Source organism: Lineus longissimus, chromosome 4 (assembly GCF_910592395.1).
Source record: "Lineus longissimus chromosome 4, tnLinLong1.2, whole genome shotgun sequence".
Lineage (NCBI taxonomy): Eukaryota > Metazoa > Nemertea > Pilidiophora > Heteronemertea > Lineidae > Lineus > Lineus longissimus.
In genome coordinates, this window is record NC_088311.1 from 22,818,449 (window position 1) to 22,846,365 (window position 27,917).

A 27,917-nucleotide genomic window follows, 5' to 3' on the forward strand; every position below is an offset into this window, starting at 1 on the left:
CATGATTAGTTTCCAAGCCTAAGAGGCATTTACGTAGGCCTTATACATGTATTTAAAACATCTCTACATACAGAGGTACCGGATTGCCTATTCATGTTTGTTGACTGTCAGTTTGGAAGGGAACTTGCCCCTCTCGTCATTGGGGGTCAGACAAGTCTTTGTGCGGCATATACGAGTTTACGAAACTGAGATATCTGATCTGTGTGACTGTGTCCACAGCTCTGTAGCATATGGAATATAATTTGAGATTTCGTCTGTTTCTCTTGATAGCTGAACAATCATGGCGACTTTGATGGTAAGTGGGCAGAGAGATTCATTGCTTAGGCGAGTTTTCTACTATCTAAGAGCCGTAACAAAATTGGAAAAGCATCAAACACACGTTCAGAAAAATAGTTTACTAATGAACCAGAAGAAGACCAAACATACTGCAATAAAAAGCCACCCATTCCTTTAACCTATTTAGCTGTTTTTCTCCCTAAACCTAACTGGTTCATCTGCTCCTTTTTTACAAAATCAGTTTTGTAAATACATAATAATGACAATCTGGTGATTACAGTGATGACAGTGATGGCCTAGTAGCGATATTTTTTACCATGCAGCTGGTTATCTGGTAGGACTTGTCATCTGTGTCATTATGGTAATCAAATGTTGAATGCATTAAATGTAAATGCATGTACAAACATACAAACCTACTAATTCTATACTTCCTGGTTACGTGGAGATATTCTTCATCAGAGTGTGTTTATTTTCTATCAGCAAGGTTTTCCTCGTGTCTTTACTAAACGGGAATGTTAAAAAAGGAATTAGATGTACGTTATGTACTAGAAGACAACATATTGTGCCTATTTCACATATACTGGTGTTACAATGTAGCTGAAATCTGCAACAGGTTGGCGATCTCAAAATGAGCACCCAAAAGTCCCTCGGGATGGGACTGCGGACAACGATACATCTGGCGATGTCAGCAGTTGCTTCGGCGGACGTGCCCAAGGTAAGTTGTGACGGATGGTGTACATCTATAGGGGCAACCACCCATCCTATACATGTAAAGGAAAGTCACAACCAGTATTGTATTATTTGGTGTTCATGCATCCTGATATATATCAGGGCATTTCACTCGATACTTACTCCCTCAGTGCGGAAACATGGGTACGGAGAAGGCGTGTTGTGGGCCCTGTTTGTAAGAGGATGGTGTTCATGACGTTATACCATATTGTCGTACTTGTATAAATATGTGATAATGGATATGTTGAGTCTATTATTATTCCCCACGGACATCAGCGGAACAATCACAATGTGTGAATGAGAAAAACTCGTCATATAAAAGGAACCCCGGAGAATCAGAATCATCGAATCGGAGCACTACGCAATTCTGAGCATCTCGTGGTCTATGCGCAGTTTATTTCGTCATCCTGGCCTTCCTCTTCTGGGCGACAAGACGAAGCCGGTCAACTGCGTCGGGAGTGTAGTGGTACTCCGTTAATACCGCGTGCCGTCAGAAAGCTGACATCCACTACGCCATCTTATGGAAAATAAGTTAATCCCAAGCTGCAGAAGCTCGAGATCGAACATACGGACTCACCGGCAGCTAGTCTTATATACGCACAACGACGGTAGATTGGCATGGAGATCAAAAGGGTCGTCTGCTCGATAGTCAGCACACTGTCATTTTCTAATCAGTAAAAGAACATTATTTCAGGGAGAGGTACTCAGGACTTTCATGTACGATGGGGGAGATGCTGCTAGTATTCGGATTACCAACTTATTAAATTGTACATGAACGTGCATGGCCCTGAAAGTCAATGACCAGAGACAGGTTGTCAGTGACTGGCATTCTTTGGGCGGTGGCGCATGCAAACCTATTTGTAGGCTACTACCCTGTACAAGAAGTGTAGAGACCCATGATCTTCAATGCACCAGATACCAACATCGCATCCTTTGTCCCTGGAACAGGTTTTCCTTCCCCAGAGGCTGTGACTAGCATTGTAACACTTCGATAGATGGCGTTTGTGTTGAAAAGTATAGACATGTAGGGCTGCCGGGTCTTGGCCGAGAGAGGCAAAAATATACATAAAGTGTAGATTTCAATTTCCCCCAAAATATCCCAAGACAACATCGGTAGACCGAGCTTTTCCATTTTACATTGCACAATGAATCTCATACACATTACACACGAGCAGACGACACAAAGTTGAGCAGACGACACGAAGGCACGTGTATCTTGTTTGATTCGGTTCAACTTCCGATCACGTGGTCACAGTATATATATCCACTTACATGACTTATGGCGGACGATCGTATTAATTGAGAGAAAGTTTCTTAACAAGTTTTTACTTTCTGGCGATGATCTGAGCCGTCTTAACCGCCTCAAGCGATTCTTTATAAAAAATGCGGAAGGTTATATTTCGATTTGTTTAAAGTTAAACGCGCGCAGGATGTCTACTGTTGGTCGTAAACTGCAGAAGTTGCAGAAGAGCTTGAAAGTCAAGCGAGGTTCATCGGGTGGCGGACCTTTGACACCTACTAGCCCCAGTCCAACAATAGTAAGTTCATTTATTGACTGTTTTATCGCTTTCGTAATAAGTCTTTGTCATTTTTGTGGTTTGATCATATAGTGTTCATTGTGTTCTATTATAAAGTGGATGTGCTTTGAGAGCCTTGTCAAGTTTTACGCTTGCTGTATAACAATGTTTGAAACGTTCATTGTCATTCCCGTTAACTGTCCATAGAGTAACCAGACTGTCTAATCAGTAGGCTATGCCTATAGTGGTCTACATTAGTTCTAGTGCTGTTCCTTCTGCATAACAATAGGCCCGGTTTTGTGCATCATAAGCGCAGTGGTCTGTATTGTATAGCTGATTAGTGTTGGTTATATTGGAATTTTAATTATACCCTGAACTACAGTCCAAGTCACAATTGACATCCTTTTTGCTTCGCGTCAGTTACCTGCAACATATGCGTGATTTGCTGGCCAATGGTGCACCAGTGACACACTTACACAGTAGAACATCTCTATTAAGGACATCCTCGGGATTGACAAGTGCTGTCCTTAATAGAGAGGTGTCCTGATTAGAGAGGTCAAATTGAATGGAAACACCCAATTTGGGACCAAAACTAGTGTCCTAATAGAGAGGGTGTCCTTAGTAGAGAGGGTGTCCTTAGTAGAGAGGGTGTCCTTAATAGAGAGGTGTCCGCTAAGGGAGGTTCTACTGTATATGTTTAGAGAGGGCATGTTTAGTAGGAGAGGGAAAATTCCATCATGCAGAGTCCTCTGGTATTAGGAATGTTCTGCACTGCTATCCTGATCCATCAATGAGCCCATTGGAAATGTGTGAATTTTAGCCTTAAAATTTGTTGGTTGAAATGCAGTTGCTCTTTTGGAAAAGTAGATTATGTGGCTATGCAGGAGGATTATTGACGACCTGTCATAGTGGAAGCAGTGGTGGTAGGGCACTTATGCCGGGGTACAACCAGATAATGTATTCAGGACATGAACTAAACTGTCATGTTTAGTGAGTGTGGTGTAGTGTAAACCATTGGTAATATGATGTCACATAAAATCATCCTGCATGTGACACATTTACAGAGGAGTGATGGGAAGTGAGAGTGATTGCCCCCCCCCCCCTTTACGTGTTACAAAGCTTGCAAACTTGTCCATATTGGAAGGGAAATGGCACAGTAATAGTTCAGATTTCATAAAGAACTTGTACATGTGCTGTACAGGTAGAACTTAAAAGGACACCCTCAGGAAAGAAAATACTGTCCCTGGCAGTGCCCTAGTCCTGGCTCAAAACCATTGGATCCTTTGACCTAACCATCAGCATAAGAGTTGGGGTAAAGTGGTTCTCCTACTGTGACTGCTAGTGCAGTATGAGGCGCTGCAGTCAAATTCTGGCACAATGTTAGTTATAGACATTCCATGGATTTTTTATCAATACAAATTGCTCTTTGGTCCAATTTGGATCATTCCAGCTCAATGATGTACATGTACATTGTGCTAAGCACATCTCATTTGGACTATATCTTAGTTGGAAGTGATATACTCCAGTTTCACCTACCAAAGAACGCTTCAGCAAACATGAGATCATGACCCACTAGGCTATGAGGCTCCTCTGGCACAGCTGGACTTTAATACTAGAACAGTAGAACCTCTCTATCAAGGACTGCCATGGGATTGACAAGTGCTGTCCTTAATAGAGAGGTGTCCTGATTAGAGAGGTCAAATTGAATGGAAGCAACCAATTTGGGACCAAAACTAGTGTCCTTAATAGAGAGGTTGTCCTTAATAGAGAGGTGTCTGCTAAGAGAGGTTCTGCTGTATTCAGAAATGGTCTTAGATAGGTGAAATTAGAGTTTTCCCTGTCCTCTTCAATACACAGCAGAATCAATCAATGAACTCATTTCAGGTTGACTCATCCTTGACTTATATTGATTTCATTGGTAATGAGATGTGTTTGATTTTGTGGTTTGTTTGGGATTATTGTTATCTGTCTTGGCAATTAATCAGCTATCCGAGAATTAACCCCGTGGGGAAATAGGTGCTGTGTTGATCTAAAATATTTACTGTGTTAACGAGTATACTTTGTCAAAGGAATGACAATTGAGATGACAGAGGACTCACTTTTTATTTGGTGAGTCATACCAGATTTGAAGATAGATCCCCTTGGCTGAAAGAAGAGGCATTCTCACTTGCATGTATGGACATGCAGCTGTGACCTTGAATATGCCGGCCAAGATAAAATATTTGATACATTTGTAATATATCTGTGCCCCCCCCCACGGATACCTGGAAAATAGGTCACTACATCCTCCTTGAAGCTAGTCACTAGTGATATCAGCTGCGCTTACACCACGAAATATTGGTGAACCAATTGCACTTACACCACCACATTGCCGCGACAAATTGGTTCGGCAATCCATTGCCGATACAAATTGCCGAGCGAATTTGTCCCACCAAGCTTGATGGTCCAAATTCGCCCGGCTTGTTAAAAGCTCGGCTTTGTCGTGGTGTACGCGCAAATGGTTCGGCAATTAGCTAGTTAGATGGTTCGGCTCCAGGCGGCGCTTTCGAAATGGCGCTTTCTGCCAAGGCTTTCCGCGTTCTGCTTATTGTTTGCGCGCCATCTGTAGCCGGATTTTATAACTAGCTGCAGCGCTGGTGTAAGCGCTTGGTGGATTTTCGATGGTGCGGCATTGGTTCCCGAACCAAGATTGGTGGTCCATTTTCAGGTGGTGTAAGTGCGGCTATCATCTTGGGGTCTATAGTTTGGTGGTTCTTATTTAAGGGGTACGCCGTTCGTAATTTATAAATAGAAATGCAGTTATTCACAATGCCATAGTGCAAATATGCTGAAACTTGGTATGATATTTGTATAATCTTCAAAAAGATTTACGAGTGGCCTAGGCCTTTTTAGCTATTTATAGCCATGAGTTGGATTAGCCAAGCTGGCCTTGTTTAAAGTTGAAGGCGTAAGCAGGATTTTCGTTGATAACAAAGGACTTTTGGGTCTCTTTATGGTTTCGTCTATTTGATGTAGCTAACCTTTATGCCTTTAGTGCTTATTTTATGTAGCACTTTGTGTTAGGTTTTTAAATGCTGTGTGGAAGCCAGCGTAGGCGTAGAAATTACAACATTGGCTTGTAGCGTGATAAATCAATGATACACATCCTCTATCGTCATCACTTCAGGTAGGCTTGCTCATCTTCTAAGTTCTATCTCTCGTAGAACACTCTTTCTTGCAAAACCTGTAGGTTATCAGTGGTCCGACCAACAGCTAACTGGCTTTAAAGTAATGCAAGGAATGTTGGTTGGGTGGTGCAGGAGAAGATTTGTTCTGTAGTCTGAGCTGGATAATTTTCTGTTCTTTTAATTCACTCTTCGTCTGGATTTCTCTGCTTAATAGAAAGAGGTAGGCTTCCACTGTTCAAGTGTGTGAATGCGGTTTGTGTCGTTGTTTTTAAAAGCGAGAAGCAAAGGTTTTACAGTTGTTGGAGCTATCTGCAACTTAAAATGACGGACTAGGAGTTTCCATGACTGTGCATGTCTTATCAGCCCACTGTTTTCCAGTCTTCGATCCCCCTAACAAATTATTTCACCGTAGGAAGTCTTTGAAATTTACCATGAACTACTGGGAACCTGTTGGCTTCTTTCTTAGGTTTTATCATATTGTTCCATTGAACATCTTTTAGTGATTGTGGGCGTATAGGTCACCAACTAACAATTAATCCAAAGTCAGTAGGATGACAGGATAAGCTTATCATTTACTTCCCACACTAAGAACTGCTGTTGCTTGGAGACAGTTCTACGTCCTCCTCCTGACTTTGACTTAGAAGGCAAAAGGCCTTTGTGTCTGCTTTTGCCTTTACATAGGCTTATGTCTGCGATGATCAGTTGGTATTTATCTTCTTGCCTTGGTAGCAGCTTGACTATTGGATATAGCTTTTCTTAGACCCAGTCATATGCCAAAGGTTTGCTTTGTCCTTTCATAGATGTTCTGGATTTACTGCGGAATGTGACATGTCATCGGCTTCATGTCAGAAGTAATTGATTTTGATTGTGTAGAGGTTTGTATCTTTGTATTGTGTGGTATTTGATGTGTTCGGTTAAATCGTATGGCCTATTTGTCATAAAGTTTTCAGAGTACTCCTCATAAGGTATCAGTTTACCTCCAGAAAATACGTGCTTACGTCAACAGGAAAAGATGACAGAATGAAGGCAGACCAAAGTCATTCTGTTGGATGAAAAGTCATGCATTGCTTATTTTGATTCATGTACCATATGAATACAGGAGGGCCTTGTTACTTATTGCCGCCATGCATTGTGAACATTTACAACACAACCTACATCCACACCTAGTAATGTAAAATACATAACATCCATAAAGTCTTATAAATATCGTTGGGTCATAAAGCATGGCCAAACAATGGAATTTCCGTTGTCCATATTTGATGTCAATTTACCTCATGACACAGTGAAATAATATTGACTAAGTCCACAAAGAGATGACATTATAATTGACCGTGCCTGATTTGACAAGAAAGAATGTCAATGTTTTATTGTTATAAACATTTCTCAGTGTGACTATCAATTCTGTAGCCATGTTGAATTGTAATTTCGGATTCAGTTTTGTGTGATTCAGTCATTTAAGTCGCATTTTTCCCGAGATCCAACTGGTGCAGTTGCTGTGCTACAGTATAGTTTCTTTGAGGATATCATTGAGCACAGTTATAAGGATATTTCCTGAAGAAATCTGTGAGTGAGGTGACACGGACAAAAACGTTTGAAACCAGGTTGTTTCTTGGCTCCCGTGGCTAGGCTCAACGCTTGGAGCTTGAGGTAAATGTGTGCAGATCATCTCACAGAGTTTGTGAAATCCTTCATACTCTATCGAGGTTTTGTTTTTAAAACAGCATTGTGTTGTTCAACTCTTAGAAGACACAGTGCAACTGATGCCTACGAAAGGGAGCGATTATCTTTCTGTCAACGCACCACCATTTTGGCTAGAAGTCGAAATCCTAAAGCATCCCAGCTACAACTCTTTCAAATTGAAGTGAATGCCAATTTCAATAGTGTGAATCAGTTCTTAGTTTTCCAGAAAACAGACTCCCACCCTTGAATTTGGCATTTGCTTCACTTCCAAAATGTTGGTGCTGATAGCAATCTAGACCTCCTCTGTGACATGATATCATGGACATCTGCCTCTGATGTGGTCTGACTGTCATGAAGCCAACTGCAATAAAAATACTGCCAAAGAATAAGAACAAGAACCAATCTTGAATAGCTGAGTGATGGGGAATTCAATTTCATTTTCCATTATCTACATAATTGGTTAATCGACAGTGATTTTCTGTCATTTCAGGGTAGTGACAGCGTCTTCTGCGACCTGCCATTGACGAGACGCGTGAGTACGGGTGCTATGAGCCCTGCAAGATCCAAGAGTGGTTCGTGGGGCAGTATCTCTAGTGACACAATGGATGTACCGATGGTCGACCAAGAGGATATCTTCTCCTTAACTCATGATGTCAGGAACTTCTCACTTTCACTTACTAAACTTCGATCTGTCTTCGCAGATGTCCCAGGTAAGTCTCTATTGCTAGTCTACTTGATTGTAACATGCCCATTATATTGCAATAAAAATGATATCTTGTGATAATATTGTATAGCTATAATTGGCGTCATTTCCCTTCAGCAATATGCTTTAGACTTTATTATCCTATTATTATCAAAGGATTGATATTTCATTATGCTGACCATGTTTTTCCACAAAAGACTCCTTCAGCCCTGACAATATCCTTATGCTGATATTGTCAATTTAGTTTATTGGATCTATTAAAGCGAATTTCTTACAAGCTATACAATGGTGTTCCCGCGCCTCAGTCAGTATCAAAGTAAATGATGCATCATCAAATAATTCAAACATTTCTAAATGAAACCCTATTGCTGTCGGGTCCGTATTGTCCACATCCATCCAACCAAAGCTGGCAAACTGATGTTCCCGACTTTTAAACAGGAAACAAGAAGTTACATTTTCTTGGGTGATGGAAATGCAATGTTTTCACTGCAAACTAGTACCTTGTTGCTCCCTTGCTCCCTGTATCTGCAGTCTTTGACAATTTTTTTTCCGTCTCATTCCAGAATATGGCGATGCCATGCGAGTCAGCGCCCACAATCAGCTCGGAGAGGTGGTCAGCACTCTGAAAACAATCCTGCAGAAATACCAGGCTTTACACTCGACTGAGATGTACGCAGCTTCTGGAACACTTATCTGTACTATAAAAAGTAAGTATTATCAGCAAAGTTTTTGTTAAGTCTGATTAATTTTTAATCAAGTATAAATTAAGTAATTGAACTTGATGAAAAAAGGGAGATTACCATATAGGTAGCCAGTTTGACTAATTACCGTGAAACTAAAAAAGACAGTATTCTATTTGGCTATTGCATCAGCATAGGCTTGAAAATTTCCCGCCTTATCATATATTGAGATGTGTCCATATGTTCCCTGCCACAGAGTAAAAGGGAAGTAAATGTACAGTACATGTATGTACATGTACGTACAGTACTCATTGTGATTTCCATTCAGCCAGCCAAATGTGTTCGCTACCCATCAATTGCCTCAGAGCTGGAATACTAAGCACGTTACCATTAAGGACCGGGTTGCCATATAAAAGTCATCGTCATATATCTGTAAGAACAACAACAATGAATGATTGATCAGAAAAGTCTCAACATAATTCGCCGTTCAAAGCAATCTGACAACTCAGGACACTCAGCTTTGTCAGACTGCCAATATAATTGAAAGGTATCGTGAGATATACGTCGCATCAGAACTGGAATGATATTTATCCGATGGCTTTTAGACCGACCATGATTAGTAAATGTCGTTCCTGTCACAGACAAGCTGCCATGGCACGCTACGCCATTGTGATTGATCGAGTGGCACTGTAATTAACCCTTGGTGATAATGATGCAGACTTGGCTGCTCGTTGGGAGTTATGTCGGGCTGATTGCAACCTGACATCACAGCAACTGTTAGCAGCAGAAATGTTGTCCATCTTTTAGCTTTTAGACAGGTCGGGATTATCTTCAACCTGTCACGGACAACCTGTCACAGACAACCTGTCCCAAGCAGATTTGATTTGAATGAGGCCGTAGTTTGATTGGCATTGAATAAAAATGATTCATTGCATGGCAATGTAACACTTGGGGATATTGATGATGAAGCAAAGTGAGCAAATTTGCAAACTTTGGCTTCGTAAACATCATCTCGTCTACGGTACTTCTCCGTTATATACCTTGGTACCATTATCACTACTACCAGCTCAGCCAACTCTGATCGTATCGTACACAAAAAGCAGCGGAGAATTCTTCGTAATCGTTGTGGCAACACATGAACAACCACTTAGGTATACAGCCCTGATGATTGCAGTGACTGATCTGGCCTTGTTAGAAGCAGTTGCTGCAGTGACCAGAGGAACTGCAGCCAATGTTGTTGTACATTGCTAACATTGGGGTACATTATGTAAAGAACTCTGTCGCCTACCCGTACGTGGAAGCGCAGTGCATTTTGCAATCAAAAACACCAAGTGACTTGCCCTAGATCTCAACCAAAGTATAACAACAACGTATGATGATGAATGAATCGAAAAGGACCCGCTGAGACCATTTGATGCTTTGTTCTCCGTCTCATTTTCAGTTCTTTTCTATCTTCAGGTTTTAATTATGAGGATGAGGATGCTGATCCTAACATCATCTATGATGGCATTGACCAGCTAGCTCTGGCCTTCAGTAGCAGGTAGGCAAAAAATATTCATTCTTCTCGAGAAGTTAACATGGACATCTGTTGATAATGCAGGAATGGTGCACTTTTAAGTAGTCAGGATAGCTGGTAGACACCACGTAGAGAATTCTCTGGTCTTTAAATAAGGACCTACAATAAGTTCCCTGACCATTTTACCTACTCTACTATCATGATTTATTCCGAAGATTAGTTAATGCGCCGATACGGTATGTGCCTATAGCTTTGTAGACCTGAAAGATTGTTCACTGTTATGATACAAGTAATGCATAAGGAATGTAAGAAAAAATAACATTACATTCTTTAGTCTCAATTATAGTGTATGTATGTATAGCATGTATTGTAAACAGTCCATTTGGCCACTGTTGGCTTTATTATTAGTCTTAGTAAATTATTATGAATGTATTATACAATGTTGATGTGATGTGTGTGGATGGTCAAGGTCTTTCTCGCACCAGAGAGCCTTGTGAAATACATAATGTCTACTTCTCTACTTCATTCATTAATTGGTTACTAGTATCTGTACATGCTGTAAGCCAGGAGCTTTGAACCAAGTGTTGACCTCTGCAGTTCATTTACAATTTTCTCATACCAAATCAGATTATCAGACCCCCCCCCCCCCCCCCCCCCACCACCACTGCCCCCTTGCTGGCAACAGAGACTTTGGCTATTAATGAATGAAGTATTTTCTGACTTATAATGAAAAATCTGAAGTCAATATCAAGATTAAGCCAGCTTTTTAAAACTGTGGATGTGCAATTGGTTTTGTAAAAGACAGGACTTTCCTAGAATAGGCCTATCAGCACTTTCGTGATTGATAGTGTCGAATTGTTTGTGTCATAAGACATGTTATAACCTGATATAGAATCTAGGTGATATTATAATTATATTCAGTAGACTATTATTTCAACTGTAAAGGTTGTGACCCTATAGCACATCTCAACAGTGCCGCAGGTTATAAATCTGGTCTTTGGATAGATTCCGGAAGTACTTATGATTTTAGTTGACAATGTAATCGGAAGTTCAAATTAATGTTTGAGTTTGATCGATTCCGCTCTATCGATGTGAAAAGAGGTCTCAGTTTGTCTCTGTGAGTGTGTGCATCAGGTTTACCTGTCCGAACAGCACTGCATGGTACTACATTGGCCCTTGAAAGAGAGAAATGAAAGTATCAGTCCGCTAACTTGAAAATCTGCCATAACCAGAATGGGTGTAAGAGTAGGTCTTTCAGGAAACTTGTTACCCAAATATGTTTATTGCACAAGGAAGACCTTGTCTGGTATAAAATCCGTTTTCATGCTTTCAAATACAGTCTCCCTGGATCCATCCCTGCAAGAGTTTGAAAGCTTAAACTACCTTTTGTTGCTTTGATTTTAAACTATGCACACAACTTACATTGAAAAATAAAAGCGTTCTCTGATCTCTTTTGGTATCAAATCGTTTTATCGATACAGCGTTACAAACTTACTTGGATGTGATTCAGTTTAAAGAATATGTTTCAACTTTTAGTTCAGTTAGAATAGAAAGGAATTTTCACAACAATCCTTTTATGTAAGATTGTGAGAGAAATCGTGTGAAAGATTCTTTGATATAAATACATGAAATACCAGAGGAAAAAGCTTTGTGATACAGTACAGATGCAAATTGCATTTTAAAATACTATTTCAAGCAGTGTCAGAGTAGGTGTGAGGCTTATCTCGCATACTTTTTTTCATTGAGTTACAGTCACACTTAGTACTAAATCTTATAAACTTATAGGGAATTTCTTGAAAGCGTGACAAACATCCAAGGAATTTGGCGATAATGCTTTGCGCTGAACATGATATGATGACAAAAAATACACTTCAGAACAGGTCCAAGTGGGCAGCAGATAATAGGGTTACTTAGACCAGTTTCGATAAGATTTCTTGACGTCAGTTATCATTTGATATTTCACAAATTAAATCGGGCAGCTAAGATCAACACATTTACAGATCGTATCCGTGTGATTACTAGGAACATTCTTAGGGTGTGGATGATAAAATAAAACATTTGAGTTCATATGTCAAACTTATCTTTTTCTCCCTGGAGCTTGGTTAAAGTTTTATCAGTCCAGCAGTGTAACAACAACTTGTTCAAGACAAACACAGAACAATTTCCTTGTGATAATTTTGTGATTTCGAGTTACTCATACCTCACATCTTTTGTCCTATCAAAGCATTTGCGGTGTAGCCCTGTCCTATTGTTGGATCAAAAGAACAGTTTCGTGCTATTGGCTGTTAATTGTTTGTGGATTTTCCTGGAGAGTCTTAGTCATCTCTGCCCCCAACCCAAAGGGCCTGGACGCACCGCCTGGCCAGTCACGATGGGGAAGTTACTGATCATGGGCCTGCTTGACTGTTTCAGTGTGTCCGAGTATCTAATGGGAGACGTGGAGTCAAATTATACGAACAGAACACGGGTAAGTGGTATGTTTTCTACAGTACTATTCAAATATAACCATCCTTGACGCACACAACACTATGTTCTCGAAACTCATCTTGGGTCAAATTCATACCATGGTCATTTTGCAAGTATTTTAGAGGGCTTTAGAATTCCCACCACCTCAATATTTGTTCAGAGTATACCAAGGGCATATCAAAAGTGTCAAAGCTGTGGGGTCATGTTGAAGATGGGGAGAATGGAATTTTGTTTCACACAAGGCCTGATTACAAAGCAATGTTACTTTTGGCAGATCTGTTGCAAATGTTTTCGTTACACATGACATCTTCCCTTGTGGGTGTTGGGAGAAATTTTCAAAATCTTGAAATTTACTAAGTGACATGAAAGAGGCAGATTGGCTGGACATGTTAGACAACTGCCAGTGAGTCACTATGGGTGGAGTGACTCATCATATAGAGACAAACTTTTTTGTCAAGAATGGGTCATTTCTGGGTCATTGTAGTTTGCACAATATGCTGGGTCACAACTTGACTTTTGATCCACTTCCATATCAGGTGAATGAGTAAATAAATCGTAAAAGCTATATAACACTTCATCAGTCCTTAACCCTTTCCCTTCTCCAGCATATTAAGACTTAAGAGCAATTTATAATTCTGTCATGACCTCTAGCACAAAACAGGGATGTTCAGTATTGAACTATTTCAAAAATGATAATGATTTTAAACTGAGGAATCATAGCACATTTGCATGTACTGTGAATATTTCATTTCAGGTCTAGTTGCCTATACTTTAATACCCTCGAGGCCTCTGTGATATACTGCAGCATAGTTCCTTGCTTCAAAGTGTTCAGCTGAACTTAAGAGGATCCTGGTTAAGTAGGCCTACTCTAGCAGCTGTGCCGATTCATCCGTTAGTTGATTCAAAGCATAGCTACCATTCACATAAAATGTGTGGGTTCTACAAAATCAAGCAGATGTTAATCCGATGAAAGTCGTCTAAGGTTACATTTGATACACATGCAAAATTTGCTTTCACAAGTTTTGAACTGTAAGAAAATGTTGCAAGTCAATCATGCTGCTTGGGATTCACTGGATTCAGATGTGGGGAGGACTGAGATTCGTATCTTTGGATGTATCGTTAATGGATACTCAGCAAGTATCATCCTAGCTCGATCTTCCTGGCTCAAATATATTGGTGATATAACTTGACTGAGATAATAGAGAGTAGTTTGAGCAATGCTCTGACTCCTACTCCCGAGTTAAACTCTGAGTCATTCTTGAACCCGTAACGTTGAAAAGCATGTGGTGCTCCACCCATGAAAGCCCACTTGAAAGATAGGAAATAAAGCGGTATACATGTATAGTGCTAGTGACATTGTGTATTTGTTTAGAAGGCTATGTCTCAAAAACTAAAGGACATAAAGACTGCAATGCATCTTGCACGATTTAGGGCAAGTGTAAAGCCTGTCGGGGTCATTTTCCCACAACTGATGATGTTGTAGACGGAAAGGGAATCAACCCCTGTTGAAGTGAGAATCAACATCTCTAATGACTTTCTTCTCTTTTACAGTCTTTTGAGAGTTTATCATCCCTGCCAGTGAATGGTAGTATCCAGGATTCGGAGAGTAAAGATTCAGGTGAGACTGCAGTACTTCAGTATTGCACCAATATTACCTATGGAACCTATATTTTGTCCAACCTGGCCTTATTGGAAGGACATTACATAAGTGCTTGGAAACAAGACTGGTCAATTCCATTTCAAGCCACATCAAGTTTTTTCGAATCGGTATTAAAAGCTAGCAATTCCAAACGTTACCAACCTCCCCATCTTTCGAACTGACTTGGGCACAGAATAGGCAACTTGACCATTCATAAGATTTGTTCTACACAGGCCCACTCTATCAGATGAATAGCCTTTTCATCTGCTCTATTGCCTAGGAACCTTTGATATTCATCTCTCTATATGTGATATTTACGTTCTTCCCTGCTTTATTACTTCTTTATAGCTCATGCTAAAGGTTACTCATATTTTTATCGGTAATGATTCAGTGAGTGATACCAGATGCATGCTCACCTACAATGTATAAACCAGCTATATACCAACCACAGTCAAAACAACTTTGGTATCAAATTTGCTTGTACCAATAGAGATTGTTGTCTCTGTTTGACAGAGGGCAAATGACTGATCATGCATCTGCTGGCATTTTTGAAAATGGTCAAGACAAGAATTTGCTTCATTCTTCGGTGTCAATTTGTATTATTGGCCTGTAGATTATAGTTACTGTCTTAATCAGGCGGAAGTATCAGGCCATGGGTTCTCAATGGGAAAGAGACACCACAGGTACAACCAATATTGTCCCTCCCAAAATTTCTGGGTTACGCTGCCTCAATCTCGTGTTACATTCAGAGTGAAAGCCTTATTGATTGCTTGATAGTGATGCTACCTGTTCCCTGCCAATATCAATGGCACTGAGCTTGGTTGATCTTACCATTTGCTAATTAAATCACCTCCCTTTGTCTCTTGCAATTAGCATACAACTCACATAATTACATTAGCTGTAATATATCAAGCGTCAATGGCTAATTAATTGATTTATGAATAAAGGATATTTACCTTGGAACTTTGATTCAGAGAGTAAAGTTGGCTTGATTCTTATGCCGTTATGCCGTAAACCTGATAATTTCCTAGGGTCTGATTTTCATAACGCGTTTTGTTGCATGAAAAGTGAGTCTATGCAGAAGTGAACAATTGCTCAGCATTTCATCACTCATGTCTTTTTGCATCAGTTTGTCTTGGTGATTGTCTTGCACGCAGCCATGTAGATAATAGAATATTTTTTGTCAGTTGCGGGGGTTCGAAGCAGTGTGCTTTTAGCGGAAATGTTGTCTTCTGAAATACCCCATTCATGGTTAATCAACCTGAAAGCTGATGTTGAGTTATTTTCATTGATGAATCATGTCGACATATTATTCCATATCCTGTAGCAGACTTTCAAAAATTGCTTTTTAGAGCAAATTATTATCTGAGTTCCTTCATCAAATCAATAAGTTACCAAATAACAAATTGTCTATTTTGCAGGGAGTTTCACTTCGGAAGATGTTGACCATACTCTGATGAAATTAGAAGATGGTGTTGAAGTTGCCCTTGATCGCGCCAAAGCCTGGTCCAAATATGTCAAGGATATCATCACTTATGTAGAGAAACGAGCAATGTTAGGTGAGATTTGTACGCCTTTAGATTGGCACAATAACCTTGTACGGTACTGCTAATGCCTGTTCTGACAGTGTCAGAAAGGGCTAACGTCAAATGATAATTGAAGCAAATATAGTCTAATTTGAATTAATTGATATCGCTTTGTATTTTTTCAGAGGCTGAATTTTCCAAAAGTCTGGCGAAGTTAGCCAACAACACAAAGTCTGGCCTGATGGCTGATGTGAGTATTCCTCCTTATTTGTTATCATAAAACCACTGACAAGGCAGCGGCTAATGTGGCATGCTCAATGTCTTCCTCCTGATTCTCAATCATAACAAAATAGTTTTCTTTAGGTCACTACATCACTTTTGACCTTTAAGATTTCACTTTTTTCATCCTATTTCCATGTCGAGATGTTTATGGTCTAATATATACTAGCAATGGATGGTCATGACATTTAGATTAATGGGATCTTAACCTTAGCAAACAGACGCTTATATTTGCCCAATATTAGCTTATCAGGGTATTCCAACCACTTCATGGTTTTTCAGATTTTTGCAAAATTCTGCCATCAAACTCAAAAAGGGGCCTTGGATCCAGGGCCCATATGACCATCCATGAGCATGAATGTATATGACTGAAAAGCCTGTAAGACCTGGGTACAAGGTATTTTTAAAGTCGAAATTGTGAAATTTTGCAGATTGTGAAATTTCTTATAGTTTTTCAAACAAAATCAGCAAAATTTTCAAGTATGCCACTGATCTCCCCTCTGTTTCTTTCAGAGTTTCCTTCCATTCCAATCTGTGTACTGCACTGCCATGGGACAAGATACTGACTACGCCAATACGTCTATTGCAACATGTAACCTCATCCAGACACAGAAGTTCATTGAGGTACATTTCTCTCTCTGAGACTACGATACTGAGGCATTGATTTAAGTGAATAAATTTTGTAATTTATCCCCTCTACAAAATCTAGTTGTAATTTCTTCTTTTTAAAAATTTTTTTTTTGAGATGCACAACAATGTAACCAGTTTCACAGACATAGTTGGGCCTTCTTGAGATGCCCAGAGCTTTGTGGTCACGGTGGTGACATTTGGCCAGTATTGAGGTTATGATTATAAAAATCCTTGACCTATAATACTTTCAGCCCCTCAATCACAGAAGAGCAGAGCATGACAAGGCCAGGAAATCCATCAGAGATGCGTGGAATAAAGAAAACAGAAAAATGGTGAGTGAAAAATTGAATTTTTTCTTGATTGTTGAGAATATTAGAGTAAAGATGCACAGTGGGATGAGTCTTTTGCTTGTAAATTGTCGATTTCAAAATCTCTTTTCTCCAGCATGATGCTGTGAATAATCTCCGTAAAGCCAAACAACTGTATGTGACCAGACAGCAGGAGTATGAAAATGCAAGAGACGCCGTCCTCAAGGTCGAGCAGGAAGGTCAAGGTCAGACTGGTGCCAAGCTGGAGAAGAAGAAGAAGCAAGAAGAGGACACCATGCATAGAGTAAGCCAGTGAAGTTGTTAAAGGGAAATAGAGGTGTTAAGTTTGCTAAAGAACCTTCCCTGAAGTCATTGTCTCTTGGATATCTCATGCACGGGGAGTGCGCAATATGTGCTTGATGGAAGCATTGTTCTTCCACCCAGCAAACTGTGCTTGCAAGTTGATCAAAACAACGGCATCGACCGAAATTTGGCTGGTGAAAACGATCATACAAAAATTGATCCAATCGCCGAACAAATCATACCATGTCAGGAAGCACCGAGACCATTTTAAGGTCGGGTTTACATATGATTCATTTTGTCACGGTTCACATATCACATGTCACTTGTCATGAGCTTGTTTGTTAGTAGGCTTGAAAACATGACATGACATGACAAGAGGGTGAAAAGTGACATGTTTGTTCTCTATGTAAGCCCTCTCTTTGGAAATGACAAGTCCAATCTGGAAGTGTCATGTCACTAGTGACAACGGTGAACTTGATGTAAATCCAGCCTAATGAGTAGTCATCTCATGCAGCGGGTTGTCGACATTTCGGATACCTATGAAAGCTGTCTTGCTCATTGCAAAAGATGTCAGCACCAGTGTCCAGCAATAGTGTTTGAACAATGACTGGTATCTCTTTCAGGCTGCTGAAGCTGAGACAACTTATAAAGCCTGCGTGGTTGAAGCCAATAGTCGGCAGTCGGAACTAGAGAAAGTTAAGGGATCGCTCCTGGCTCAGATCAGAGAACTCATTTACTTATGTGATGAGGCTATGAAGACGGTTAGTATTTAGAAAAGCTTAAAGGAGGACTGTCTCGACAAAACCCTACCCCAGAATTTCTGATAACTACATGTACACTTGAGTTCCTGTGTAGACTGGAGTGCTGCACGTACATGTACATCATTAGAATATGTGTGCACAAACAGCTCGTAGAATATTTGTCTGTATTTTCTGAAACATCTAGAGCTGCCCTCTATCCTGTTATGCATGTGATCTTCATTTTAATTTGTGGGGCTATCTCAGGACACTATTTTCTCCATGTATTTAGATGGGTTGGGGTGCCTCAAGTCAAACCAAATTCTTCAAATTCCAACTGAGGTCGTGGATATAGAAACTCCATGCATAGAAGTGTCGATGTTATCATGCACAGTGGCCATCTGGTGATGTATTGACTAACTTAAAATGAACGAGTGGGAATTATGTCAAATACTGTACATAAAGAGGAAGAATTGCCATTCTTGCTCTCCAGGTGACAGTAGGCTACTTCCAGTTGCAACACACCGTAACCTCACCCATACCTGTCCAGTTCCAAACGTTGGGCGAAAGTTGCCAAGTCTACGAGCCGGGCGCGCAATTCGCTGAGTACGTGCGCCGCCAACAATCAAGTGGCATGCGGGAAAACGCGGAACCGTTCATCTTCGAGCCTTATTATGCTGAGAAAGATGATGTGAGGAAGCCATCCCACTCTTCTGATTCACCTTCAGACTTGACTAACGAATCTCCAAGACTTGGTAAAGGTATGCATAAATATCATTCTCATATTGGGTATTGTACATGTACATACTCTAGATTCACCGATCTAAGACCGGTGCTGAAGATTCAATTCAGTCAGGCTAAGTAGTATACACATGGTCTTCCGATGCTATTCAGCATGTTGAATTTGGATAGACAGTAGGTTGATTACACCAAGTTTCCCGGTGGTCATGACTTCGTGTTCTGGCTTGGCCCTAGTTTCGATTTCAAGGCAAGTCAACCAGTCTTAGATAGGTGAAACTAGAGTATATGTATTGTCTCATTGTACCACAAAAAGATTTATTCAGTACTACTCCAGTTCATGCTTCCTCTTGATCAAGTGCATGTTGTTGATCACATTTGCATCCAAAACCATGCTGGGCTGGGTGTAGGCCTATATAGGACTAACGTTGTCATTGCTGTGTTGAATCCCAAGTTAGTTTCACAATCGTACTAGTGCTAAATAGTGATCAGAAATGTATCTCTCTTGCAGACAATGTTCGCCAGCCAAGCTATGGTGCTGCATGGCGCCAGCGACACCTGCCCATCATATCAGGAAACAGTGACACGGAGAGTGCCAGCGGCGGTAGCTCGAAGTCTCGGGAATCCTCACCATCTGCTAGTCCTCACAATCTCCTCCGCCATAAGATAGGATTAGCTGTCGATGAGTATGGGGAGGAGCTAAGTTCATCAACTCATTCTGATGGTAAGTAACCTCTGTAGTCAGGACACCTCCCTATAAAGGACAGTTTTGGTATTGGCTACATTACAGTAAACTGGATTTTCCCTTTCAGCTTGTCAAGTAGATGGTGGAGGTCCTTTCAAGAATATCCAACAATCTCATGCTGCTCAGACTCATACATTTCGTAAATTACGAACACCGTCAAAATGTCGAGAATGCGACAGTTATGTCTATTTCAACGGGGCGGAGTGCAATAAGGTTTGTGATACATTTGCGTCTAGCTGTGTAACCCGTCTTGTCAAAGGCTTAGTATGAGATAGCAAAGAATAATCTCCTTTTTTTGGATGGGCTCAGAATGTGTTCATATTCAGAATAAAAATAAAATAGAAATGGCCTTGGAATCCTTCGTCATGCCTACTGTGTTACTGAAATGCCTTGGGACACCCAGTTGGCATTCTTCAAATGATGACTTAGACCCCAGACCCCAGTGGAAGAGTGATCAAGTTTTATCCTACCCCCACCCCCTCATCCCCTCACCCCCTCTGTTGCCTTGTTGATATTCTTACTGAAGTCGGCCGAGTTTAGTTGAAAACTTCCTTGTTCATGTGGTCATAAAACTTGAAGTATCAAACCACTCCCTCTTGAACCTGGGACATGAAATTAAACAAAGCGTCATAAAGTGATCTTGAGCAATGTTTACATGATGGAGAAAAATGACGTTTAATCGAACAGGCTGTCATGATTCTTTTCAGTGTGGTATGGCCATCCATAAGAAGTGCCTGGAAGTTTGTAGTATGACTTGCGGTAAGAAGCCCCCACAACGTCGACTGACAACGTTCGGGATAGACTTCAAGGAGCAGGTGGAGGAGAGGCACATTGATATACCCCCCATTCTAGTCAAGTGTGTCGCCGAGGTCGAGAAGAGGGGAATTACTCAGAAGGTAGGGATCCTCTTTTTAGTCCTTGGGGCAATTTCTTGTTCATTTATTGAAAGTATGAGGCCAGTTGTCATTTATAACCAGTCACCTTGTGGATGGACTGTTTGTTGAGGAATCTTTCACAGAATTGTAAACAGCTAAATTTGCTCTTCAGTTGAGATGTTCCCGTAATCATTTCAGGGTTTGTACAGAGTGTCTGGTGTGAAATCAAGAGTTGAGAAGTTGTGCCAAAGCTTCGAGATCGAGGGAGACAAAGTGGATTTAACGGAGCACCACCCAAATGTGATAGCTAACGTGCTGAAACTTTATTTGAGGCAACTTCCAGAGCCCCTCCTGACTTTCCCTCTGTACTCGGAATTCGTTAGGGCTGCAAGGGTAAGTGCTATTGGACCATCTCTTCTGTTTATCATGGGTTAAGAGGCTTTAGTGACTTCGTGTTGGACACATTAAACGATTGTGACTTTAGATGACAGGTAAACCAAGCACCTTTTATTTCACATCTTGGTTAAAGCGAACTGGAACCGCCGAGCGATTTATTCAACTTTTCGACTTTCACCGCCCGAGAAAGTCGGACTTCCAACTTCCTGTTCGAGTTCAGATTTGTAGCTCCGCCCCCAGTGCCCGAGCATGCGCAGTTCAATTTGTTATTATTGAGAATCATGTGAGAATCACATGAGTCATGCGATCTTTCATTCATGAATTTTCGTAGTAAATTCCATAGTAGTGACGTCACTGAATGATTGACAACTAGGCGCCATGTTTCATTCATGCCTCGTTCTGATCACCCGATACGCGGGAAATGAAAACGAGGTCATACGAACTGGCTTGGCAGTTCCAGTTCGCTTTAACTACAGTAGCATTATCAAAAATGTATGAACAATCCTTCTATATTTTTGGGAATTGTTGACATAAAATTGTTCTTCCTTCAGGAAGACACTCCGCCAAATCGAGAAGCTACAATCAATCGTCTTTCGTATCTAGTCAAGTTATTACCTCGACCAAATTTCAAGAGTTTAGGCCTTCTTATGCATCATCTGCACAAGTAAGTCTGATTCATCGAAGTCGTTTTGAAGGAACTGTTCCCTTATTGAAGACTGACTCACCAGGTGTAATAAATTCAATTGGCACCATGAAACAACCTCCTCAAGAGCTAACACAGAAAATGAAGACAGATTTTACATCGGAGAGAGTTTTGATTTCGGCACCACTGTGGAATTGTTTTCCTGTACATGAGCAAAAGTAAACGAAAAGCTGGGTTTACATAGAGTTCACAAAGTCACTTGTCATGTTTGAACAAACGTGCCATTTCCTAAGAGCAGGCGACATAGGATTCACAACGTCTCTTTTCACTTTCTTTAACTTGTAGCACAATTTTCCTATTCGTGCTTTTCATTTCAGAGTGACCAAACTTGAGGACTTAAATCAAATGAATGCCAGTAACCTGGGAATAGTTTTTGGACCAACACTCCTCAGACCAAGGTAGTTATGATTCAAATGATAACTTTTCCAGATTAAAGTGCATGTACTCAACTCGTTTTTCATGCTTCTAAAGTTAGTATTTGTGACATTACCCTGTTTGGCCATTGTATTAAGGCATTGCTACCTGTTTATTCTTGCAGAGAAGGTGGCGCCTCTTTGAACTCGCTGATGGATACTCCTCACCAGACCAGAGCTGTAGAACTGATGGTCCTTTATGCAGAGGTAGGTTTTGCACAAATAGAGAAACTAGTTTTTTTGGGTACCCGTGGCTTCCGACAAGGTGTCCTTATTTGGGAGGTCCAATTTGAACACACACTCTTGTGTGGTTAAAGCATCCTTTTGAATATTTGTCTATTCAGATAAAGGTAAGCAATGTTTAGCATTGCTATATCGTACTCTGCGCTGGGCTGGTGTTGGCAAAAAATGGCTTCTGCAATAAAGGCATGTTGGTCATCTTGTGGTGTAGTGTTCTCGTACAAGTTTAGAAAGAGCCCCAGCAGTGGTTTTATTGATTAAAATCTCATGTTTAAACTTTTACAGAAAATCTTTGGTTCTGCCACTGACTTCCAAAAGAAAGAGTCTGAGAATCTAGTCACACCTGAGGCTCCTCGATCTCGGGTGTTGAGTGTTGGTGCTGAAGGTCACGAGCGACAGAGGTAACGATATTTATAAAACAGCTATTATAATGTGACATAAGTGCATATCACTGCTGTAAATTGTCTGTGTCAATCATGGCAGAATAAATGGATATTGGTTGATAATTCGGGGTTTGGGCCTAACACAGATATCTCATACCGAGGCATATTTTGGCTCCTCTTGCTTGCATTGCATATATAGATTTATTAATTCTGTTAGGCAATATTATAAATTCCATATTTTGATTGACATTTTTAGGTTGGTCAGATTAAATCATATTTACAATAATTGGACCAATCTTGGAACCATGTAGTTCATCAACAGGAAAAACTCGTTGACATCTATGTAATCATCGCTGTAAAATAGTGCTAAATGCTATTATTTTTTATTGAAATAAAACTCTAATGAATATCAATATCAATAATTATGTGAAGTTGTATTTTTGGCAATTACAGAAACTGATACAGTACATTATGCATGCAACAACAAAATTAATGACCGGAACAACAAGTAATACAGGATATTCACTTCATGCCTTGTCTTTTGCAGAAATACTTCTACCTCGCGAGATCAGCCTTCGAATGTCCTGACTATGGATGAACAAACTCACCAGGTAAATGACAGTTTCTCCTCTTACTGTTCATGTGAATGTGTTGAGGTTTGAGTTAAAGCATTTACTGTTTCTGTTCTTCACTTGTAGTACCAGTACTTTTCAAAATATACTTCGGAGGATGGCAGTGGAATCCTCATGGCATCACAGACATAGTCTCTTAACCCTGTAACTGTTGTTAGTTCCTGACTATGCTAAAATATACTTCTGAAGACAGCAGTGGAATCCTCATGGCATCACAGACATAGTCTCTTAACCCTGTAACTGTTGTTAGTTCCTGACTATGCTAAAATATACTTCTGAGGACAGCAGTGGAATCCTAATGGCATCACAGACATAGTCTCTTAACCCTGTAATTGTTGTTTATAGTTCCTGACTATGCTAAAATATACTTCTGAGGACAGCAGTGGAATCATCACAGACATAGTCTCTAAACCCTGTAACTGTTGTTTATAGTTCCTGACTATGCTCTCACTCGATAACCTGCTTTAACTTTGTTACCTCATCGCTTTACATATTTTCAGAATACCCATGGCGAATTGAGTGTAGGTCTACCAGGAAGTACTCAGTCACAAAAATCGAAAGATTCAGTTGGTGTCACTCTGCATGGTAAGTCGGATCAACCTGTAGTTAATTGCTTTAATTCTACAGGAGAAAAAAATAATCTCACAATATCAACCTATTATTGGTTTCTGGTCAACAGGTACTGGTGCAAAGAATCTTTGACCGCATCTAAAAATGTAACTTTTACATTGGCTTTAAGTTTCCTTGTAATATACTGATACTGTACAATGCCAAATTATCGTTGGAGATTCACGAAAACAAAAATTGCCAAAACAATTTCCAAAATGAATCGTGAATCGCCAAAATTTGGCACTTTACGGTAACCAAGGCTATTAATCTTCTAGTTTGGCTTTTGTATCATAATTCATGGGATGGTTTGCCTGGAGTTTCCCTTGCTACTAAACATTTCCTTTCCAAACTGATTGTGTATGGAACGGGATTGTTTCAACATGCTGCATGAAGGAGTACTCATCACTCAGGAAGTCGAGCCTCTTACTCTGAACTATGATTAACCTAATGCCTTGAAAAATAGACCCTTTCTGAATGCCTTCTTGAAGTAGTATCACACTAAAACCTTTTATTGATTTCATTTCTGTAGCTCCTATGTTGAAGCGTGAATCTCTTGTATAACTAACTGTGAGTTCAACGCCGTACATTTTAGAAACTTGAATAGCACGTAGTAATATTAGGTTTCTTTACAAAATGATGCCACTCATGAAGGGGAAACACTGGTTTCATACGAATGCTCAGTGAGAATGCTCTTGGATCTTTGTTTGTAGAAAAAGATATGGGGAGAAATGTCTGTTCTCTGCCATTTAGTTGATGTGAACCCTGACAGGACTGAGCCTGATTTGTTAAAAATAATTGTTGTTTGAGAGGAAATTTGTACAAAGCAAAAAGTATAAAAATCCGAGTGAGTTCCATTAGTAATATTTGGCAGACTAAAACAGGTCCGCCTCAGTCGTTTGGGGTTTCACATTGTGTAAATACATAATTTGTTTGGCATCTTATGAGTGGTTGGTTCATTGCATGCAGGTAGCGCCACCTTTGTTGACGAGGATGACCTAGATGTAGTTGATAACCTCCTCCCCGACTGGTCACCCGCTCAGCACAACTCCCTTGCCAAGACTATCTCCCTTCCTGGTAAGATTTTGTCTCGGTGTAATGTATCATACCCCGAAAGAAAGACCTGCCTTTGACCAGCCAGGCTTTGGATGATTTTCAGTTGGGCATATTCATTATGGCCAAAGCACACTCTTTATCTTCTCACATTTGTTCTTTAGCTTGAACTTCTCATCTGAAACCCAACCTTCAGTAATGATCAATGCAATCTTCCCCTGCATACCGCTGTGCTATTCTATGAATCCTGCCCCAAATTGTACATACTCTGCTGATCAAATTGGGTGGCGTAGTTTCAATTTTATTACTGTTGCTCAGATAGAACTGGACGGTTGCTGGTTGAAGCATACAACGGTAGTTTAATAATCACTTTGCGAGTACACTAATTCTGAATGAGACTTTATGTAGAAAAACCCTTTGGTTCGGTTGTGTTTACTTTTGACCATGTCCTTGTTAGCACCATCTACATGAGGACTGCACATCTTAGGCTAGGTTTTTCAAAGGATTCACGCTGCCACTTTCACAAATCACGTGTTACCTGTCACTTGTCACAAGCATGTCTGTTAATTGACTTGAAAACATGACATGACATGACAAAAGGGTGACATGTAGTGACAACATGAATCCAATGTAGCCCACTCTTTGTCACTCAATGTGTCGCTTTAAGAACGAGCCAGGAATTTCCAATGGAAACTCTATGTAATCCTAGTATGGCGAGAGGGTGACAAATGACACTGTGAATCCCATGTAAACCACTCTTCTTTGGATATTACTTTTTTTCTCGTAAAGTGACATGTTACAAGTGAAAATGTCAGCCTTATATAAACCAAGCCTTTTGGGTTTTTTTATCCTGGAAATGACTCAACTGATTGGAGAAGAATTGATTTTGACCATCTTTTGTTTCAGTTTCCGGAGCCGATGTTTCGTCCATAAAGGACACAGAACTCTCTTTGGAAGGTGATGTCCCAACCAGGCGACTCTTATCGAGTAAATCGCTACCATACAAGTCGCCAACACCACCTTACTCGACCCATGAAGCCAAATCCCCAGGTGCTAATATCAAACCATCCCATAGTCTGCGAACATCGGCTTCCCAGTCACCAGCTAAGATGCATACGAGCCCATCGAGTGCCAAACAGCCGGCTAGTGTCCCCCTTACGTCATTGTCACCAAGTGGCTCTCAGACATCTAGCCAAATGAACACATCTTCATCATCGCCACACCATGAGCGAAGAACTGATTTAGCTAGTTTTAATCCAGGTGATCCAAGGGAGCCAAAATTTGTTTAGATGTATGGACATTTTATTTCAAAGTATTTTTATTGGAGGTCACCTTGATCAGATTTAGTTTTATACAAATAATGTAGAGTTGTAATGATCATTTGGAGGGAGTAAGTGAAGAGTTCTGGGGTGAACACAATCAAACCACTCATCAAAGTTTTTTGTTTTATTTTGAAAATGCATTGAGAAGGTTACCAAATGCATTGGTGGAATAATCTTTAGTAGTTCAGAAGTTACATGTACTGTTGTTAACGACTGTCGTATAAAACCAAGTATTATGTGGACAGAAGTCATGGCACCGCAAGTCACCCGCTCAGCAAGGGGACAGGTGCATAATGTGATATGTCATCTGCAATGAAAGAATGAAATTCAATTGATGGATAGTTTTTGGAATGCCGAATTTGTAGGCATTCTAACCTCTTATCTTAGAAACATTGATTTGGCGCTTGTTTTTTTTTGCGAAACAACTCTTCATGCATTTGATTTGCTCGACTATTTACGTACTCTGCTGGAGATGTAGTCTTTTGCAATTGATTGAGTATGCCCACATGTACATCTTTTGAAGTAAATATTGTGCAACTTTTGAGTATGGAGAGGTACAAGCATTTCAATTAAGTCATGAGGTACAGTCTTCAGAAGGAGCCTAAAATGCTAATGGGATTTTACAATATTATTGTGTAAATACTGTATCTAGTATGTTCTGAAATATAGGTCCAAAACGATAGTCCATATCTGTAATGGTTATCTTGATATATGTTTATTTGAACACCTATGAAGAAATTATACTTGTGGATCTCTTGAAATTTGGCCAAATAATCTCCATTGTCGAGTAGTAACTACGTGACTAAATGAAACAAACCCAAGATAATTTTTAAATACAAAGTTTATCATTATTTGATTGAAAGCCTACTTGTTTTATCTTCTTTCAGATTACTTAACTCTCTTTCGTGGCAATTTTATCATTGGCAATAATTTTTAATGAAATGACTGTATTGTACTAGTGTATATAGCTCAAATGAATCTGTTAATAAAATATTGATGCATATTCATATATATGGAGTAACTTGGTGTTGTTGAGTTCTTCGGACGAAAATGTCATTTTCCTACTTAGGAAGCATCGCTACTTTGGAAATACACAATGTTTCTGTTCATAGATGTCTCTAGCTTTGAGATGATCTCTAAGTTGGAAATATGCCTTGTTTGTTGGTGTCACTAGTCTTAAGAGAGAGCCAGGTCTCTTATATAGAGATGTCCCTACTCAGAAGAGGATGGGCGATCCCAAAAGATGTGGTGGACATTGGTAACTTTATAATGGAGACTGCTGGCTACTGTCAACCCAATCAGGAGACGTTCCACAGTCTTGTCATTGTGTACTTTCGATTCAGAACTGTATTGGTGGAGGAAGCTATGCCAAACTGATACAGGGTTGCTCAAAATCATATAGACCTTCGTACTGCGTCATTTGTCAGGTGTGTGAAACTGACTCCGTACTATGCCGATTGATATTTCATTGTCCTTGAGGGACAAAATAGGTGGACCTGCTCGGTCATGACCTTAGCTCTGAAATGCTCTTGCCTGACGAGATGCTTGACGAGACGTCCCTGATGGTACTAGCGAATACTGAGTACCTCAACGAGAGAGACGCAGCGAGTTCAAGTGCTCTTATTCACTGCAGGAATGATCAGATTTTGACATCT

At 40.2% G+C, this 27,917-nt stretch overlaps 1 protein-coding gene across 7 annotated transcripts; it reads left to right on the plus strand.

The window, feature by feature from the left end:
- The first annotated feature begins 817 nt into the window (after window positions 1-817).
- LOC135486874 (rho GTPase-activating protein 45-like) lies at window positions 818-27,273 on the plus strand. 7 transcript variants are annotated; one of them, XM_064769995.1, is made up of 25 exons: window positions 818-991; window positions 7,860-8,079; window positions 8,636-8,779; window positions 10,211-10,292; window positions 12,681-12,735; window positions 14,286-14,352; window positions 15,795-15,932; window positions 16,085-16,149; window positions 16,692-16,802; window positions 17,060-17,140; window positions 17,253-17,420; window positions 18,043-18,180; window positions 18,650-18,917; window positions 19,406-19,618; window positions 19,707-19,852; window positions 20,347-20,535; window positions 20,713-20,907; window positions 21,462-21,574; window positions 21,931-22,011; window positions 22,152-22,233; window positions 22,552-22,667; window positions 23,197-23,260; window positions 23,782-23,866; window positions 24,857-24,964; window positions 25,847-27,273. In XM_064769995.1, exons 1-25 carry the CDS (start codon window positions 905-907, stop codon window positions 26,227-26,229), a joined length of 3,399 nt encoding a protein of 1,132 aa, XP_064626065.1. In that variant the 5' UTR covers window positions 818-904; the 3' UTR covers window positions 26,230-27,273. The 7 variants fall into 7 exon arrangements, with proteins under 7 accessions (XP_064626065.1, XP_064626064.1, XP_064626070.1 ...); XM_064769994.1 differs by lacking the exon at window positions 818-991 and adding an exon at window positions 2,284-2,543; XM_064770000.1 differs by lacking the exons at window positions 818-991; window positions 24,857-24,964 and adding exons at window positions 2,284-2,543; window positions 23,961-23,997 and having other exon boundaries at window positions 25,847-25,966.
- The last annotated feature ends 644 nt before the right edge of the window (window positions 27,274-27,917 follow it).